The following is a 21,339-nucleotide window of genomic DNA, read 5'->3' as shown; positions in this document are numbered from 1 at the left end:
CCTGAACTCGGTACCAAACTTAAATGGTGTCTTTTTGTGTCAGTAACGCAAGAGGTCACTGTCTCATGACATTCGTTTCCTTGACGTCCTTTAATTGCGTCAAAGAGGTGCGAATTGCTCGATGACATTGCTTGTTCAAGGAAGAACAGTAACCCTGACTCTTCAAGCTTTCTTGATAAGCACAAATATCGTAAATTTCTCTCTTGCCTGAAGATACCGCGGTAGATTAGAGGTTACAGCGATATATTCTTCCTTTCGGTGTGCAAGGCGTGCTTTAGGTGTTAAAGTTTTGCATTAAACGTGGGTAAAAATGATGGGTGGCGATGAACTTGCCCATCCATGGCCAATCCCCCTATATTCGGTATGTACCACGTTTCCGAGCTCGCAAGGTGATACGTTTAAGGAAATGCAAATGAAGACAAGCACTTCATTTTTAACGGTCCATGTAGAAAGACTTCATAGTGGAGTGTAGCAGATGACGTGATAACACGCATGCATGTGACCAACAGGCCTGTTCAGGCTTGAAGTCCAGACCCATCAGATTCCAATAGTCTGGCAACAAAACGTAGTTTCGCCAGAGTATCAATATTAGTTCTGGCAAGGCCGAGGGCTGATAAAGAACTTAAAGAAAATTAAAAAAATGTCGACTTTCTTTTGCCCAAGTTCTAGCGTCGTTCTGTGAGCTTAATAATGCCCAATCAACTAGCCGAAATCTGCACCTCCCTGAAAAGGGTGAAATAACAAGAACTTCATTTCGTAACCAAATAAAGAAAAAAAACGCTACATTGAATTGATGGACGAAGCGGCACGGTCCACATCTTCTACTGCGACGATGGAACCGCAGCGCTATCTAAATAAATGCAAACAAACTACAAATACAACGAAGTTGTTGATATAATCGGGCAAACGGGATGCACACTTATTGCGTTCTGTAAAGGAATATGAAACAGGAAGCAACTCTGCGGAGCAAGCTGCCAGATGTTCTTACTCTTCCGTGCATCTTGGAAATCGTAGTGTGAGAGCAGAGGCGCAACGGCAGGTATTTCGGAAGCCTGGATATTCTTTTTTATCATCAAGATGAACAGTGGTAGAACAAGGCCTGTCACTGGAGGCAACGTTTCGGCAAAGGGACTCGTCTTCGGCAGGGCAGCATTAATGTCACGGTTCGGATGAAACCTCAAGTAATGTCTGATCAAAAAAGAGTAGGGGTGTGCGAATATTCAAAACTTACAAATAACGAGTCGAATATTGTCCTGCTTGATTCGGTTCTCCAATAGAATAATCCGTTTTTCATTAATCTGAATATCTTTTCGGAAAATTCTCGAAAACTTCGCGTCGTCAATATTAGACGATCACGCATGAACTTGAAGCAAAGGTGCGGTAACTGTTCATTCTTTCCACAATGGACATGGCTTACTAGAGCGAACAAACTGCTTAGTTGTTTCTAGTGCTCCCTATGTGCCTTTAATAAAACGTGCTTTATAATGCGAAGTGTAATGACAAACCTTAAAACTGTGAAAATCAGGATGTGAGAATTGCTTGATATTAACGGTGACGAGGTTCTTCTTTATTCGCAGACTATGTGAAAAAGTGCTCGGCGTTCGATTTGATTTGCTACTGGGACTATTGGATTCCTATTCGATTCTCTCTCAAAAACTGCTATATTCGCACCCCCCCCCCCCCCCACACACACAAAACAAAAAAACTAGATATTTCGTTTCACCAACTGCTGAGCAGGAGACGGCCTTTGAGAGAACGGTTTAAGAAAAAGTCTCGTAATCTACAGAGCAACCTTCGGAGGAATTACCGCATGCGCTGTACTTGTGGAAAGCAGACACGATTTCACCGGGGAATTAATGTTCATTTGCTTTCGCTTTGTGTTGCAGAATGGCGCAGCTCACCAGCACCCTCCCATGGAGCTCAAGCCTGTTGCCGACCACGTCGAGTCTTCGGCTCCCATCGAGAGGGGTCATTGGGGCAGCAAGGCCGAGTTCATCCTGTCCTGCATCGGGCTCTCCGTGGGGCATCGGCAACATCTGGAGGTTTCCTTTCCTGGCCTACCAGAACGGAGGAGGTACGCGCTGCCGAGGGTTGACCCATTTGTCAAACATGAAAGAGCCGCGGGGCTTCTAATCGAACGTGCGCTCATGGTTTAGTAGGCCAATATATTTGGGCAATATAATATATACAGTGGAATCTCATTTATACGGTCCTGCATAATACGTTTTTCGGGATAATAGGTTTCCTTTTCTTTCCCCGATAATACGATTTGGTTGGATAACACGTTGGATGGTACGCTTTATGTACGGTTCCCGTGACGACCTTATCAACGAGGTTCCTGATATGTATATATATATATATATATATATATATATATATATCATTTGTTTCGGGTCCGTATAAAGCGTTACGACTTACAAAGACGTGGACGGCAGTAACAACCCTAGTAGCGATACCTTGTGCCGATTTGTCCAACAACAGCATGTTAGAAACGTTCTTGTGTTACATGGGTAACCGAGGGACAGAGAAATTATTGCAATGGCCAACCGACAGCAGCATATCATTTACGTGCAGCACTGCTCCTTCTTCGACTTCCTATCGATGACAATGGTTAACATAATAAAATACCCTGAGAAACGTAACTGTGTAATGACGTGATCGGCCATACGGTATGGGCAAAAAAATGTAAAAGGAAGTTTACTTTCATTTGCTTCGCAAGCAATCCTTTCTTACCAAGTAAATGCGTATTTTGAAAGAGTAATCTGTCGCTATAAAATGATCTAGAGTATCGCTAATATAGCTCTCTCCTAGCAGAATAATTGCGTATGTGTCGATATTTCCAAAATATCAGTTTCTCATTTGTGTTTTCTCTCCAGGTGCCTTCCTTCTGCCGTACGTCATTCTCATGGTCCTTGTGGGCAAGCCCATGTACTTCATGGAGGTCGCCGTCGGTCAGTTCACAAGCCTCGGCCCGATGTCCATTTGGAGGTGTCTGCCTATCGCCAAGGGTGAGTTCAGGCCCGCACAAAACCGGGGACAACGTTACACAGTTAAACAAGGCTGGGTAACTTTTGTGCGTGGTTTATTTGCGTCTTCTTTAATCGTCGCTTGCGTAACCCCTGGACACTGTAGTTTTTAATAAACTTTAGAGCAAGACAATTTTTGTTGCATCTATACACGGTGACTGGCTGACTGGCTAACATACTAGCTGATTTATTTATTTATTTATTTATTTATTTATTTATTTATAGATAGATAGATAGATAGATAGATAGATAGATAGATAGATAGATAGATAGATAGATAGATAGATAGATAGATAGATAGATAGATAGATAGATAGATAGATAGATAGATAGATAGATAGATAGATAGATAGATAGATAGATAGATAGATAGATAGATAGATAGATAGATAGATAGATAGATAGATAGATAGATAGATAGATAGATAGATAGATAGATAGATAGATAGATAGATAGATAGATAGATAGATAGATAGATAGATAGATAGATAGATAGATAGATAGATAGATAGATAGAATCGATTGGAATCGAGTTGAGTGAGTGTACCTTATTGATTAAATTATGGAGTGTAGCGTCCCAAAACTGCACAGTTGGTTACGAGGCGCTCCGTAGTGGACGGTTCCACATTAATTTTGTCTACCCGGGGTTCTTCAACGTGAACATTAATCCAAGTAGACAAGCGTTCTTGTACTTCACCTGATCATGCAGCTAGCTCCCCGCCGTCCCCACACACACACACATCTCCACCTGGCCGGAAGTCGAGCCCTCCCCCCTCACACTCAGCATTAGAACACCATGGCCACTGAGTCGCATCGAATAGATTTGTTTGCTTTTCTTTGCGATCCGGGCTGGGTTTCGTGACCATGGCAGCGGCCTGGCTGTTCCCTTGCCGAATAGGCCAACCAATCACAGCTGAGTACGCGCGCAGCGCGCGCCGCTGGGTTCCTTTCAATACCACCAGATGGCGCTTGCCTCCGCGCATCCATAATGAGAGGTATACAAAAATGCTAGATAAAGAACATGTATAGTATACCTGATTAAATCAAGCAGGCTAGGTGACTATTTGTCGCCGCCCCGTTTCAAAGGGGATTCCAATAAATCATCATCATCATCATCATCATCACCGCGGCAGCGGCGGTGCCGGCCGTGCGGGGGAAAGAAACAAAAGGAACCAGAAAGCTTGCCTTCATGCATCCGCGGCTGCACGGTAGTAAGGAAGTAAACGCTTCTTGCGGATCGATTAGATTCGAATTGCTGTACGTACGTATACGCATGCTGCCTCTGAAACTATGATGCGTTCAAGGCATCCGTCGTACTTTGTAGTCAGCTATTCCGCTTAACATAATGCTTGGTATAATTTGTGCGTGCGTGCGTGTTCCGACTCTTTATGCACTGAGACAAAGCTTCGCTGTATGTAGATTCCAACTCGTTTAATCTGCTGCATTTTTATTCATTTATTTATAGGTTGGTGAGTTGATTGATGAATTGGCTGATTACCAATTAAGGCATGCATTGGCCTCGCACTTCAAAAAACAGCAGTTATCTAAGTCTGGCAAAATATTTTGGTCCCCTTCTTTCCCTCATGCTTTTCCTTTCTCTCGTTCTTTGATTCCAGGCGTTGGAGCAGCTATGGTGGTCGTGTCCCTAATCGTGGCCGTGTACTACAACGTCATCCTGGCCTACACCGTGTTCTACATGGCGCAGAGCTTTCGCTCCGTGCTTCCCTGGGAGGACTGTTTCGAGTGGTGGGGCGCCGACCCGGAGACGTGCTACGTGCGCACCAACAACGTGGTAAGCGACGCTCCTCGAGTATATCTCGATTGTCACGAAATCGCTTCCTCCTAGTGGCACAGTTTAGCGCTTAACGCGGCGTCGACAGTGCCCGTATAGCATAATATTTCGATGTGAGTTGTAATTTAGTCCATATAACACAACCACCGAATCGTCTTGGACTAAATGTACAAGGTTTCTTTTATACGTAAAGGAGATAACCACAAGGAACGCATTTTCTGCGTAACTCCGGCGTCGGCGTGTCTATCGCGCTGCATTTTGCCCAAGGAATACCAATCACCACTTAAACGTGCTGCTTGTGGTTGCCGCTGTAGTGGCACATGCAATAATTGATTGATTGATTGATTGATTGATTGATTGATTGATTGATTGATTGATTGATTGATTGATTGATTGATTGGTTGGTTGGTTTATGTTGGCCCCTGCATCGGCGACTCTTCTATCTGTGTTGTACTGTACCGAACAGAAATTAAATGAGATGCAGAAAAACAATCTACCCAACGGCAAGCATGATAGTGCTGACGCTCTTGAAACTATATCTATCAACAGGGCACTATGCATTAATAGTAGGTGTTTGGGCACCAGAAATTCAGCCCTAAGTACAGCGCAGGCATCGCGCGACTTGAAATACACCGTTCCGATGCCAAAACTATGCTTTCCTTAGCTTTTCGCAACGCAAGCAAGCCTTACTTTGTTATTGGGTGCGAGTGGAATAGTTCCTGACAGAAGCAAAACTTTTCTTTCTTTTTTCTTTTCTTTGCGGCGTGTATAACAATGTCCTCACCTCCCGGAGTGAATCGAACCTGCCACCTCTGTTTCACGCATATGTCCGCAGGAGCGCTGCGTGTCGGTGGAAGGCAACCTGGTGCGAGAGTACATGAACATCACGAACGTGACGAACGGCGTTCAGATTGTTGCCAACAACCTGACAGCCGTTGTTCCGACTGACGTCTTCACCTCTAGATACGACAACTGCACCAACGCAACGCAGACAGCTAGTCAACAGTTCTGGGAGTAAGTGTCACGGCGTCAGCGTTCGTTGAAACGGTCGTGTCCTGCGGGTCTCGTCGACGGGCTCTTAGCGACTTTAACTGGGCTCAGCCGCTTCACACTATAGCCAACGTTGTTGCCATGGCAACACTGCTCAGCGTCTTTGCTGCACGTCTTTTTCCTTCTTCGCGCTGCCGCAGCGACAGTCACGTGATAGTCTGTCTATTCTCTGAAATCACAGTGGCTGGGATCGGCGATATGATTCCTGGCGGAACCTCGGAAGGGCGGGAGCTGGGACAGCGGCCAGCTAGTGCAGCAATGGGTTCCCGGGCTAATGTTTGAGGACAACATAGTGGTACTATCAGACAATGCGAGACTTTTACAACGGCTTGCGAGTACGTGTGGTGATGCAGCGACATATCTCGGCCTTAATTTTAGCACAGAGAAACGGGGAATTGTGGTCTGAGGACCGTAAACATACAGGACCAAATATTCTCAGCAGGGTGATGCTTGTGTGTGCTGTAGAAAAACCCGGATACGACTCGGCACGTGGCAACGGAATGCTAAGATATCCGCCTAGCAAGAACCATAGGACCGTCCACGTTCCATAAAAGATGGGAAGCTGTGGTCAGACGCGGAGATCGGCAGGAGACGAGTGTAAAGAAAAGTAAAAACAAATTTTTAATGGTAAACTCGGCGATAATGCAGTTCCACTCAACGTGAAATCTGGGGAAGTGCGGAGCAGTGATTCGCCGGTGTTTTCCTTGTGTTTTCCTTCTGTTTATCTTCTTATATCCTGTGTTTATCTTCTGTTTAGCAGTCCATCATCCGTTTTGACACCTGTGAAGGCACGACTAGTGGGAAACCGCCACGCACATGGAGCCAAACCACCACGCACATGCAGCCAAAGCCTTGGCTGATTATAGTTAGAAGTGATTTTAACGAATTTCTGTTAATTATAGCGGTAAATGCTTGATTATTCCTGCTTTAAATTATTCTGATTCATGTTAGTTTATTTTGAACAGGATTTGATCAATTCTGCACTTGTTTTGACCCTGTTTTGAGCACTTGTTTTTGAACGTGATCACGCGACAGACGCCGACAGCCCGGGCCCTTAAAGTGCTTCGCACTTAAAAGAAAGCCTTGACAAAAAAAAAAAAAGTTTCGCCCTAAAGGTGAAGCGTTGATAGCGATAGCAAAGTATTAAACAACTACACGAAACTTGGTAGATTTATTGGCCGTATAGATTGCAGTATGCGCTCGAATAATAAGTAAACTAGCAAGCGCGGTGCCACGCGCGCACAGACAAACATGAACATATCTCACTCGATGACCGCAGACACTCGCTATCACAACGCTGGCGTGATAAAGAGCGGCCACACCGGAGTGCGAACGCTTCAACGTGTCTCTGAAATTTTATTGCGCGACCTCCAACATTAGGCGCGCGAGAACACAACGCAACGCGTAGCCACTAGCCAACTGCGCTCGCCCTACATTTGCACCCGCCGCGCGGAGCCGCACTCAGCTGCGCCATTCACAACAACGGCCGCCTAGAAGAGCAGAGGTGCGCTCACATAGATAGTGCTCATACATATCTATGATATGAATTATAGATAGAGAGAATAACGCTAGTTACAATAGATATATAGCAAAATATAATAGATATAGATACTATATGGATGTAGTAATATTTGACAGATAGTGAACGGAGGCTAGTCGACCGTCTGTCGCCACCTTGTTTCTAAGGGGATGTCATTAGCAATTAGCATTATAACCAGCTAGCCGCCGTGAATGAATCGGTGGCTTCTCATTCGTCTCCTCGATCGGCACTACTATGAAACAACCCCCCCCCCCCTCACACACCCACACATACACACATCTAAACAAGCTCTGAGACTCATTTCTATCAGCGGAAGGAAAACGTTGCGATGAAAATGAGAGATCACTCGATGTCGTGTTGTCGATGTGCGATTCTCCCCCAAATTAGTACATGCACCAGACGCTTGTCCCGATTTGCTAAACCTCCTCCATTGACTCTGTTGTGCACTTGGCAGTGCACTTGACCCTGCTGTGCATTGACTCTGTTGTGCACAACACCGCCCCCATCGCTCGTCGGCCCATAAAGCGGTGAAGGCACTTTTGAGCTTCTTGAGGACGACGGGCTTGTGCAATACCATGCACACGCGTCAGCGAACTCGCCGCTAATTCCCTTCTTTCCTTCCTCCTCTCTCTCCCTGTCATCTTTGTGTCCCCCTTTCTCATTCCCCCGGTGTAGGGTAGCCAACTGATGTTGTTCTGGTTAACCTCTCTGCCTTCTGATTTTCTCTTTCAACCTCCTCCTTACATACGACCTTTGGCAGAGCAGTGTACTAAAACGATACTCCTCGCCTTCGCAGGCGTTACGTGCTGAACATCACAAGCGGCATCGACGACCTCGGCGTCATTCGCTGGGACCTGAGCCTCTGCCTGTTGGCCAGCTGGGTCGTCGTCTTTCTTTGTCTCATGAAGGGAGTCAAGTCCACCGGAAAGGTACGCGACAAGCTTTTTTTGTGTGTGTGCGTGTGCGCGTGCGTGTTCGCGTCCGTGTGCGTGTGCGTGTGCACGTGTGTGCGTGTGTGGAACTGTTTGCCTATAGGTTATGGAAACTCTCATAGGATGGGCAGTTGAGCTTTTTGGTGTGCCTGAGCTGTTTTAAAGCGTCTGTTTTCCTTCCGGGAAACAACATATGGTTACGAAGTGTCAACGCATCACATGGTCTTTACGCAGAAAAGGAAAGCTTGGCAAGTTGCTTGCGAGCACCGAGTTTCATTATGTACACTCGGAGTTTTGTCAGTTATCTGTCGTCCTTCGTCCATCTGCCGGCAATTAGTAAAGCATCACATTTTTACGCAGCGGTCTAGCCACGAGCTTAGGCAGGGTGTTATTTTTCATCTCCGGGCCATAAGGAATGTTCGATTATGAAATGTCATATCTCCTATGCCTGCAATCGCGAGCAAAGAATCAATAAAGCTAAGCATATTTCTTAAGGAAGTAGATAATTTCATTATGCCACACTACGCACATCTACGCCAGCAGCATGTAGACCTTATAACTTCATTATAAAACCTTGTCTTTCTCGGTTTTCCAGCTATATATGTGTCTCATCAGTCACCAACAAGAGCACTAAAACTGACATTAAATACTCAATTCCTTAAACATTAAGTTCAATCGGTGTCGCGTGGGCGTAGTTAATGGTATAATAAATCTTAATGCCATCTTTCAGCGTAGCGTGTTCTCGCAATCGCTGTCCATGCTAGCACTTACGGTTACAGGCAAAAACCCCATTTTTGATGCAAACTGACGTTATTCTACCTAGGATACGTCTATTAATGTTTTCAGTGAAATTTGTTAAACTATTGCCTGCTAATTAAACTTTTAATGACCTATTATGATCAGCAAATCTGCATCAAATCTGCATAACTGCATTCTCTGCCACCACAATTATCGCGAAGTTTACCGTCATTAAAAATGACCAACTTCATACGTAACTGCATTAAGGAACTTAAGATTGTAGGCACCTAACGATATTAACGTCGCCCATGGGGCGCAGGTACTGCACGGCAGAGAATATTTTAACCAAAGTCCCAACTTTCTTTTCATTCCAGGTCGTATACTTCACGGCGACGTTTCCTTACGTCGTGCTCATCATTCTGCTCGTCAAGGGCGTCACGCTCCCCGGAGCTGTGGAAGGAATCAAGTACTTCATCATTCCCGAGTGGCACAGGGTCCTGGAGATTGACGTGAGTGTCCTTCGCATTATGTGCCATTACTGGCATTACATTTTCGACTTCTCACTTTTTGCGTTAACTTAAAGTTCCGGACTTCAAAAGCCTATTAAAAAGCACTGGCAAGCCGCACAGCGCCCTGAATAAGTTACTAGAATAGCTTTTATACAAACCAGTTTCGGTTCCGTTTCCCAGAAAGCGTATGTTTCGTGACGTCATGACGCGGAAAGTCACGTAGGAGCGGGACACCGCGGTGATTTGACACTCGCTCCAGCTCACTCGGTAGACTGCTATGCTGCATCGGGCGACCCGATGTAGCAGCGCGACAGGTCACCGAGCGAGCTGGATCCAGTGCCAAAACATCGCGATGTCCAGCTCCCACGTGACTTTCCGCGTCATGACGTCACGAAACATACGCTTTCTGGGAAACGGAACCGAAACTGGTTTGTATAAAAGCTATTCTAGTAACTTATTCAGGGCACTGTGCGGTTTGCCAGTATTTTTTCTAGGGTTTTGAAGCCCAGGACCTTCATTTAACGCGAAACAAAAGAAGAGTCGGAAAGATGGTTAAAGTATTATTGAACATTGTGCGATTTCGCCATCCTGCTTGCTTTAATTGGCTCGCAAGGCGGCCTCGCCCTCTCTGAATGGCTCGAAAAGCAAACATGGTGGCAATTGACTACGCCCAGAATACGCCCCTGATCAGTAGACTAGGGGGAAATGAAATACTTAAGCTACTTCATAGCCCGATGAACTCAAGAAGTTTGAGTAAAAAGCAACAATCGATGTGACATAAGTTAGAAGTGGAATAAGGTTGCGTTAAGCAATAAACAAGGCTGGAAGGTTAAATGCGTACGGAAAACGTGACGTGGGCATGCCTGTACTGCCTCCATCCATGATCCAAGCAACTTCGGCTATTTCACTCCCTTCTGGAAACCCTGTCGACCTCATTCTGACAGAAACTTTCGGCGTATGATTCAATGACGCTGAAATTAGCAATTTGCGGGGACGGACTGCATGGCGACGTTGCAATTTCGGATTTTTTTGTTAGAACTGTCACGTGATCTAATCTTTCTTTCATTTCATGTTCTGTCCCTTTAGATTTGGCGCGCGGCAGCAGAGCAGCTCTTCTATTCCCTCGGCATCTCTTGGGGCGGCATCATCATGTTCGGCTCGTATAACAAGTTCAGCAATGCAGTGCACAGGTCAGTATAGTGTCCAGTGGAGCTTCACCCGTCTCGGAAACGAGCTGCGGCAGATATGGCGTCAGGTTCAAAGGATGTACAGTCGAACATCGATATAACGAAGTTGTACTCGCAGCGAAAAACTTCGTTATATCGCGAATTTTGTTAATTCGAGATTTTGTTATTTCAATGGAAGTAACATCGGGAAATAAAAATAGTTCGTTACATTGCGAATTTCGTTATATGGGGGTTCGTTATATCAAAGTTTCACTGTATTTTGTTTGGCCGACACTATTTCCTGGAAATAAAGACAGAGGGAGAGATAGAGACTTGCGTCGCTAGTGCGGCATCCGCGTTCGCATTAACCACTATGCAGTGCTCTGAAATGACAAGACAGGCAGTCTAATTGCCTGGTGGTGGTGGTGGTGATAGGTCAGGGTTTAGCCTGGCAGTCGAGGCCGGCAATTGCTCTACATGATAGAAAAGGAAATCATATGTGTGATATATTAAGAAACAAGAAGGCAACAGTATCGATTAAAGAGCTAACGCAGGTAGCTGATATTGTGGCTGAGATTAAAAAGAAGTACGTGGAGTTGGGAAAGTCAATCTATTCGTAGCAAACAGATAACCGGTGGTCTGTGAGTTACAAAATGGCGGCCAAGGGAAAAGGAAGGCAGTCGAGGATCTCACAAGAATAGGTGGTGTAATGGAGTTTAAGGAAATTTTCAGGCATAGGCCTATAGATGTATTCGGATGACTCCAGATAGGGGTAATTGGAGATTGCTGGGGGAGCCCTTCATCCTGCCATCGACGTACAGTAGTCTCATGATGATGCTGATTATTTCGTCGCGGTCATGATTTTCTGATTCGTCCTCCCTCTTGCAGAGATGCTCTATTCGTGAGCTCGATGGACTTCATCACTAGCATCATCGGCGGCATTGTCATCTTCTCCGTGCTCGGCAACATGTCTACCGAGCTCGGTATCGACATCAAGGACGTCGCGAAGGCCGGTACGCTGCCCTTGCCAGTTTTCTAAACCTTCCTTTCACGAAGACCTAATTTTCGTGAAGGGCGTACAATTGGCGAAAAAAATAGTCTTGATAACCCTTCGTACTTGTGTTAACATTCAGTTCTTCCATTCCTCAAATTTGAAAATCAAAATTTTGATAAACGACGTTGGTGACGTGAGGAGAATAAGCAACGCGGCACATGACACAGCGCAAAAAAATGCAGGAAAAATAGTTGTGTCCTGTGGTTCTGTCATGTTTTTTTTTCTGTGTTCTGTATCGCCCAGCCCACACGAACACGCTGTCAAAATTTTGAGTTCGTGAAAATACGATCACTTGCAACAATTTTCAAAGCAAGCCGACGCGGTACATCTGCAGTGAAACAATGTTGAGGCATGCTCTACAACACCCGTTAAGATAACGCTTCTTCGCGGTTGAAGTGGCACTGCCGTAATGCGTTTTAACGCGTTCCACGTAGGCCAAGGTCTGGCGTTCGTGGCCTACCCGGAAGCACTGTCCCGACTCGTCGTTCCCCAGCTGTGGTCCTTCCTCTTCTTCTTCATGCTCTTCCTGCTTGGATTGGACAGTGAGGTGAGTGACGTCACTTATGTATTACCGGGGTGACAACAGCGGTCGGAAAAGATTGACCACAGTCGGTCATTTCAGGCCTCCATCTTCCTGTGAACTCCTGTCTTGCTCATATTACTGTAGTATTTCGTGTGCCTGGCGTGACGTTGATAGGCATGGTGCAACTGGAACCGCTTTAGAGAGCCGGATACCGAAGCTTGCAGAACGATGTAGCTCAGGTGTTGTCCGCCTGCGCTTTTTCGAATGCGGTTGCAGAGACGAGATGGTCTGCTCGCGTTTGCTCAGTTTCGTAACATAGGGACGATGAGTTTTCGCTTGAATTATAAGAAATTGAAGAAGTAATAGGCCTAGACAGAATATTAGTAATTATACGAACGGATGAGGACTCATTCGCGTTTCAGTATATATACGACCGGAACAGGCCTGCGGAAAGATATGTGCAGCTACCAAAGCATATCCATAGCACGACCCGTACGTTGAAGCCATCTCGTCGTGGCTTCCGTGAACACTGCGCACAGAAGTCGGAACGTCAAACGTGAGCGACGTTGTGACAATTCGCTCCTCAGAGCAGTGTATGCACCACGGTGTGGTAGGCACATAGCTGCTCAGCACGAACGTTAATGTGTGTACGCACAACGCTCAGTTAGGCCTGCAGCGGACGGCAGAGCACTTACCTGGCTCATCACTGCAGAGACCTTACGCAGAGACGATTGAGCGCGGAGCATGCCGGTGCATTCCGCTTGGCTTCCTCGTTTTTGTAGGCGAACGCACCGCGCGTCTCTGGAGACCTTCTAACCTTCCAAGCGCGGGCCGCGCAAGCGCCGTCGATATCGTGACAGCACGGCGGTGGCGGCGCCAACGCGCCTGAAGTGTTCATATATGCTTGGTTATCGTAATAAAAGTCGTTTTTTAAACGGTGTCATAATCGCACCCGCACGATTTCCTTTTCTACTCGCAGTTTGCACTTCTGGAGACCTTCCTCACCGCATTTTACGACGAGTTCCCAAGGTCCAGGCGGTACAAGATTCCTCTCACCTTCGGAGTCTGCCTACTCTGCTTCCTCGTCGGTCTGCCGTGCGTCACACAGGTACCGATCTGCCCGCATCTCTCCATTTCCTTTAAGATACACCAAAGAGGAACACTAAACTGTTATTAAAGATAACTATTGTGACCGGCACCAATAGGGCCGAGTCTTACCGTGAGCGGATGATTGGTAATCATGGAGTGTTGGTAATCCAGAAAGGACATAGGAACAAACATAAAAACAAAAACGGGTGGTGCTTTTCCGTGACGTCATGAGATGCTGGTGTTGGAAGTTCAACGCCTGCAAGAACTTTCCACGCCAGCTTCCCATGACGTCCGTACTTTGGCAGCGTCTGCCTGGTGCTAGTTGAACGTTTACAACAAAGCAGGATTGCATTTGCTCAATAGTCCTTTTGGGGTACCGTGTGCATGTTGACGACATATGTACACTGAGAATGCGAAATAAGGCCACTCATTATCACAGCCTTCACATGAGTAGCTATCTGGAGCTTATAATTATATCGTGAGAGACTGTACCAACGCGGTAGATCCTGCGTGCCATGCACTAAAGCATGCCCGAAGTCGTGCGCGTTTCCCTGGGTCACCTGAAATTTTACGATCAACTGGCGCTTCAATATCTTCGACTTGTCACTTAATTTCTCCTTTACTCTCACTTGTAGGGCGGTCAATACGTCCTGAATCTGATGGACACCTACGCCGGAGGCGGCGCGGTCCTCTTCATCGCCATTTGTGAAATCGTAGGGCTCATGTGGTTCTACGGTAAGTGCAAAAAAATGGCCGCATATCTGCTTGCTTCGCTGCAAACGACGTCGAAAAACGATAGTCTTCTGCCGCTCCTGATACGCAACACCCTCTCTTCTCCCCCATCCCACCCCTCACGCTCTTCCCCCTCTCACTCCTTCCTTGATGGATGCAATGGAGGTTTTGCTGAATTCAATTCAAGTTTCCCGCGTCGCCCTGCTCTCGCGCCATCTGTTGGGACCTTTTATTGCTGTTGGCTTAAAGCCGGCTCCAGAGCCGCGGCTTCAGTCGGCTTGTTTTTAACGCGTAGCGTCTCTTCGACACCATTTCTAACGCGTTGATTTTTCATTTACTAACGTAAAAACCAGTCTAATGTGTATTCCTAATTAAATTAACGCTGCGGATCATGGTTATGTACATAAATTTTGCCTCAAATAGGTCTGAGGTTTCCTTTGCGCTGTATAATGTTGACGTGTATGACCCCGTGCTACCAGTGCTAGTAGCTTGGTTGGTTTTGGCGGGGCGGTTGAATCGGTTTTGGCCAGGTGGTTGAATGGGGACAGACAGACAGACGGACAGACAGAGACAAAGTTTTTCGCGATTATGTAGCCCAAGAAAGACTATCGTCTTGAAAAATCAATTGCTTAATTCGCCTAACGCTCTCTGCAACGAAATCCACGGCGATATATATTATCTGTAACCCATTCACGGTATTTATAGAATAATAAACCGAACATATATGTCTGTTTGTATGTTTGTATGTTTGTTTGTTTTTTGTTAGTATTTCCTAGTGAACTATGAGCCTCCGAGGTTGCACGTGCGATAACGTTCACAATCCGAATTTCTCGCGAAGCTCTTCACATTTTATAGGCGCGTACTTTGATCAGCGTTGGAATTCTATATATGAAACTTATGGCAGAAATATTGTCGGCTGAAAATGACAGGTAGAAAAAATAGGCGGTGACCAATCATTCTTTATTGCGTCACTTAAATTAAAAAAGCAAAAGTAAAAAGAAATCAAGAGTCTACAAAATTAATGTAGATGTACGGGTGGAGTTTGTGAATATCTCATTTGAAACGAGGTGGTAGCTAGGTCACTAAGCTCGTTATTTTTCTAGCTTTCTAGGACATTTATGTCGATATTTAAGATCAGTGCTTTATGTCAATAAACTGAGTCGGAGAGTATATTATTGCCCGAAGAAATGAATACTTTTTATCATTCTGCGTTTTACCTGCTTTTACGCAATCGGACCCCCCCCCCACCCAGCAATCTTCTACACTGCGGGTCCATTGCTTTTCTTTCAGCAACACGCCTTACCCCACGAATACACTTTATTCTGTATACCGACCATATATACAGATAGATGGATAGATGCATAGATCAAGGCACACGCAGTCCCTCACGGCAGGTGGAACATGAGACCTCCTATGTATACAGAGCTGCATCCTGGCATCTATGGTTACAAGTGCGGAAGTCTCACGTGGGCGTGAATCGGCAACGCGTACGCCACAGTGGCGCTTACGTAACTGTGCGCATGAAATAGCGTCGGCGCTCGCAAGGATCTCGTTAACAAGGAAGTCGCGAGTCCGAATCATTTTCGCCGTCTCGTACCAGTATAGACGTCAGTCGCACGGATGCCGGAAACCCGATAGCCGTGCATCAATCACCGCGGGAGCAACTTAAGGGTGACTGAAGCGAAACGATGGAGGTAGCTTCGACGAGAGCTGTATTGGGAAAAAATTGTGACAAAAAAAAGAGACATTACGCGGTTATCGGGTGGCAGAACAGAGGGAGTGGGGAATAATATTGCAGTCTGTCTTCCTGATAACAAAGAGGTTAATTCGTCTAACTATAGCTAAAATATAATATTCAGTCTTCACAGTCTGACGCATGTACTCTAGAAAACAGCCTTCTGATGCTGACAGACACTTCTCAGATAGTCCCTTTAAACAAACAATGCGTATTTTAACAATTGTGTTTCGCATAGCTTTGCAATCACAATAGGAAAACATCAGACGTACGTCATCACATAAACACAACATCACAGTAATACAGCTTACTGGAAATGTAACAGGGGGGCATGATAAGATACCAGTTCATGCCTGCAACTTCGCAACCTTGACCACTTGCCCCTATTTTTCTCGTGTGGGAGCCACTTATACGCCGACAGCTCGTGTTCATATGTTTGTGCATCGCAACCTTGACCTCTCGACCTTATTTTGTTATTCAGGTATGAACCGCTTCTGTGCCGACCTGAAGCTCATGCTGGGACATGACATTGGCTGGTACTGGAAAGCCAGCTGGCTCGTCTTCTCGCCTTGCATCCTAGGGGTAAGTTGGAAATAACGTGCTTCCTTACTTTACTGAAAGCTGGCGCAAACTCACGGCGTAGAGATTCACGGCGTAGAGATTCACGGCGTAGAGATTCACGGCGTAGAGATTCACGGCGTAGAAATTCACGGCGTAGAGATTCACGGCGTAGAGATTCACGGCGTAGAGATTCACGGCGTAGAGATTCGCGGCGTAGAGATTTATCTAGCTTAATGATCGTGGTTAAGGAAAATTGGATGCGTGGGAAACGGCCTTTACGGTATTTTGGATTTCGGTTGCAGAGATTCGGAATAAAGTTGAACCCGGATATATCGAATCTGAATAGGATCACAAAAAAGTTCGATATATAGGCAATTCGATATACGCATAAAATAAACATTTTGATTAAAAATTTTGAGGGCATTTTACTGCTGTTCGTTATGCACAATAATTCGTCATATTTGGGTCCGATATGTCCGCGTTCGACTGTACATGTAAGCTCACTATTCTGCAACTCGCTCTTTAAAAGCTAATGGACTTAGCTGGGAACCGCATACGCCGCCTTTTCTCACAGTGCCTCAATATACACATAATTTCGTATGCAGAGTTCTTATTCGTTCTTTCTTATTTCTCACGTCTCTCCCCTCTGCAGTTCCTATTCATTTACGGTCTAGTCCAGCACAAGCCCATCACGTACGACGACGTTGTGACTTACCCGACGTGGGCCGACGGCGTTGGTTGGTTCCTGGCCATGCTGTCCATGGCGCAGATCCCCATCTGGGGCATCATCGTACTGCTCAAGAACTGGAAGGTGCGTTCCCGTAATTGCGGGCTTTTCGTCACCCTAAACTCACGATAGTCGTCGTGCTGTGTCTTCTAAAATGTTAATGAGGATGTTTCCGATAGGCGCTGCGATTTTTAACTGCTTGACTGATAAATAAAAGTGATAGATATACGTTGGCCGGCACTAATGCAACGAGTTTGTACATAGCATAAAAACCATGCACGCATGTGCATGCAGTGTGCAACAGAGAGGCCTGTGATTCTCTGTATGTTAAAAATGACGGCACAAGTTCTGACCATAGTGTGTGTGGCATTGCGGAAGTTTATACCGTATAGACAGACACAGTGTGGAACGCGGAAGTTTATACCGTATAATAACACAAATGGAAATTCATACAATGTTTGGGAGGCTATCTAAGTATACTGGCAGAGAAGCTGTTTTTTTTATATATATACCCTACTGATTCTGTCACTATAGCCTTGATCCCGCATGAGCATATTGTGAACACAGTAGGTGAAAAAGCAAGAGCGAAAGCGCAAAATAAACCAGAACGGTGTACACATACATATACAACGCTGTACCCTCGACGCTTGCCCTGTATGTTATGCATGTCACAAGTTCCTGGCTTATTTTGTGATATCATCTTTGTACTGAGCTCACACATATAGAAGAGAACAAAATGAAAGCTGGAGATGTTAGCAAGAGAGCTTACCTTGTTTGTTATCCTGCGCGAGGAAAGGGCACATCTGTCAAAAGATAAGAAAACAACGAAATAGGAGATATTACGCCGACGGTAGGTCGCAGTCGTCTCAGAAGCCTAATATTACCATCCTTGGAAAGCTCAGTATGGATTTTAAAGCCTGGTGCATCAACGTGTGTCTAGGCCAGAAGACAGGAACTCTGCATTCAGGAAGCATAGATGTTGACCAACTAGCTCGATGCAGAATTATCTCGGAACATATGTGGCGTGGTAAATTCGATCCCCGTATGTTAAACAGTCCAACCTCGTTATAACAAAATCAAAGCCGAGACGAAAATAACTTCGTTATATCCGATTTTATGTTATAAGCATTCATCGATTACAGCTGATGTCAGGTGGGAAACATTTTCTGTGTCCGTACGTGTTACTTTCCTGTTCCTTATATTCAGGTTCGTGTGTATCGTGTCTTTAATTGTTTCCTCGTGTTCATTCTTTCCGTTCACAGAATCCCAGAAAGGCCTTCCAGCCAGACCGCAAGTGGGGTCCGGGAGACCCCGTTGAGATGCAGCTCTACCGCGGCCAAAGCGGCGGTGTTACGAACCTCGGCTTCCAGAGCCGTGACAGCTACCACTACTGACGCTGAACCAAAGAACTCTTTCCGTGTCCAATGGCGCCAACTGCGGCGCCACTGGCTCTGCCATGTAATAGGCTCGAACAAGTGACGTTGTTTCGAAAGCTGTGCACCCTGTAAGGGCATAAGTTTGTCACACAACAACGGTCATCATCACTCCTGTGAACATTTATTTCCTTAGCGAGGCGCGTCCGGTAAATTACTGCCAGGAAAGCCATCGGCGTATTGTACGCGTTCAGCAGCATTCCTGGCCAAAAAAGTACCGGGCGCACATCATTAAAGTAAGCGAATGCACGCACAAGATCGGTGACGGTTGATGACGGTTAAAGGAGCGTGCACAAGAAACTGCGCTTGCTTTGTTTTCCGCAGCGCGTTTAGCACTTTTCTGTCAGGAAAGCTGCTGAACGCTAGGACGTCCAGGAGCGTTCCAGATTGGAGAGTAGTGAGTGCACGGAATTAAAATATAAGCAAATGCACTGGCAACATTGATGGCGGTCAATGGCGATCCCAATATGTGCACGGGAGGTGCACAATATTGGTGACGGCTGTTGGTGTGCGACAAAATTACACCCTAAGGAGTGTAAAATTTATAAGATTGTGAGTGTGTCCGAAAGGGGTGTAACCTTCACAAACTGTCACATTGTTGCTCACACCGGTTTTTGCACCAATTTTATCGACAGACTTTCGCGTTCGTGTGTGACGAGAAGCCTGACTGTGTGATTTTGTAACAGAACTCATATGCACTTGAGCGTCATCGTGTCCGTTGAGGGCTGTTTGTACATAGTTTACAGGGTGGCAGTGAAAGTTTTTCAAAGGTTTTGCTATAGGGTACCTCCGTGAGGTGTCCCTACGGGTAAGCAGGAAAGGAAAAAAAAGAAATGTCACGTGGTAATTCCGTCCTTTTTCGTGTACCTGACTCTCCAAGGTGACTGCACACCGCTTATACGTTGCTTTCAGCAGCCAAATAGCATATGTGCGTATCTGCTGTCATCACAGCTTTACAGTGCCTGATGAGACGCTGAATGCAGACAAAATCTGAAAGATGGGTAAATGATTTCGCAGCACTGAATGCACGCGCACAAAATTTTTAAACAGCTATCGTGCGATGCCCTTTTTACAGTGAACGTTTCCCGTAAACTCCCTCCCCGTAAAGGACTACTCCGTGAAACGCCTCCGTGAAAATTTCTTTCCTAAAGCTTAATACCGTAAGAGCTGTTCTGCGAACACATTTCCGCGGACCCGTTTCTGCCACTTGATCTTATTAGTTACGACGTTCGTTGGCCCGATTGTACGGTAAGACTTAACTATAACTAAATGCTTTTTTGCAGGCAGCAAATGCGTTACTGGTATAGGGCGCCGCTGCGCGGGCGTGCAAGTCTCGGAGGCGGTTCTGCGCTTGCGCAGTGGTGCCCTCATCCATGAGTCCGCTAAACACTTCTAAGTTCTAACCGCTCAGTCGGTTGTCATCGTTTCGCGCTACGCTTAACAAGTGCCCACCGTGAGTCATAGTCACGTTATATGCGTTGTGTGCGAGAATATATATACGAGGTCGTTGGCCCACAATACTTAATTCTGCAGCGACGTGCCTCCTCATCACAAATCATTTCCTTCAAGTATTTTAATTCATTCATCCATATCATTTATTGTATTTAGGTGTGATGTTTTATGCGCACTGGGCGTTGCACAAAACGGCGAGAACTTGTAATGCTGCGCCAACGCAGCACCCTTGACCGTTCTGTCCTAGTTTGTGTTTCCGAGGTCAAGCCGATGTCAGCGTTTGTAGTGGTCACTTGTAGTGGTTACTTGTAGTGGTCACTTGTACCGGTCACCTGTGCTTCACCTTTAAGTGTTTTATGTGCGATTATATTTCCTTTTTAGCTACGTGAATTAAGATTGTTTTAGCTTCTTAGTGATATTTTACCTCCTTCATTAGCGAATTCGCTGTTCGACGAACACGTCATCGCTCACGATAAGCTATCACCCTGCAGACATGGATACTACGTGGCTGCTTGTCCGTGCTGCCGTATCTGGGTGTTAATGCATGAAAAACTTATCACGCTCAAAACTGAACCATAAGGCTATATATAGCTCAGTTGCATTGGATCACATCGAAAACTTTATTAAATTAAAACCTGCTACCTGTGTTTATATATGCATTCTGTGTGCCCGTATCACCATAGTGCGAAAATAAGATAACCGTAAAGTGATCGTTTATACATTGTAGCAAAACAAATGCGATTCCGTGAAAACGAACAAGACTTCATCGTTGTGTCGACAATATGCACGGCATCTGGCCAACCCATCCGTTGTTTTTAGATTTAACAATGTCCATCCGCATGCAGGTTCATGCGATTTAGCAGCTAGGAATTGAGAATATGCTGTGTGTAAATAAGTGTAAGATAAGCATGTGTATTTACCTATTTATTATTGGTGTTTGATTGCCTTTTTGAATGAATTTTAGAAGTTAATAAATCTGAAGTGTTTTTAAATAAACGTGTGTGTGTGTGTGATTTTCCTTGAGTTGTATCAACGAGGTGTCGTGAAAAAAAAACAAGACAGACAGACATCGATATCGAGAGATAACACGGAAGCAAATTAAATCCGCTTTGAATTTTACGCGGCGTTTTAATGTTTCCCGTTATTTATTTTATGCAGACCAACGCAGAACAAACAGTACAAGAGAGGATCTTTAGTTAAGAGTAATCATCGCAGGAAAAAAGAACAAAAAAGAAGTACAAATAGACAAAACCCGGCAAGGTATATGACGCGACTTGGG

At 45.5% G+C, this 21,339-nt stretch overlaps 1 protein-coding gene across 1 annotated transcript in view; it reads left to right on the top strand.

Moving 5' to 3' along the window:
- LOC119465930 (sodium-dependent proline transporter-like) overlaps positions 1-21,056 on the top strand; it is a 52,027-nt gene extending 30,971 nt beyond the window's left edge. The window contains 15 exon segments of the mRNA XM_037726408.2: positions 1,887-2,021; positions 2,023-2,074; positions 2,877-3,008; positions 4,644-4,819; positions 5,655-5,833; positions 8,206-8,338; positions 9,454-9,588; positions 10,675-10,778; positions 11,643-11,767; positions 12,243-12,355; positions 13,311-13,439; positions 14,056-14,155; positions 16,369-16,469; positions 17,101-17,259; positions 18,438-21,056. Of these exon segments, the coding sequence (XP_037582336.1) occupies positions 1,887-2,021; positions 2,023-2,074; positions 2,877-3,008; positions 4,644-4,819; positions 5,655-5,833; positions 8,206-8,338; positions 9,454-9,588; positions 10,675-10,778; positions 11,643-11,767; positions 12,243-12,355; positions 13,311-13,439; positions 14,056-14,155; positions 16,369-16,469; positions 17,101-17,259; positions 18,438-18,569 (1,905 nt within the window). The 3' untranslated portion in view covers positions 18,570-21,056.
- The last annotated feature ends 283 nt before the right edge of the window (positions 21,057-21,339 follow it).

Source organism: Dermacentor silvarum, chromosome 10, assembly GCF_013339745.2.
Source record: "Dermacentor silvarum isolate Dsil-2018 chromosome 10, BIME_Dsil_1.4, whole genome shotgun sequence".
Taxonomy (NCBI): Eukaryota; Metazoa; Arthropoda; class Arachnida; order Ixodida; family Ixodidae; genus Dermacentor; species Dermacentor silvarum.
This window is presented reverse-complemented; position numbering and strand designations above follow the sequence as displayed.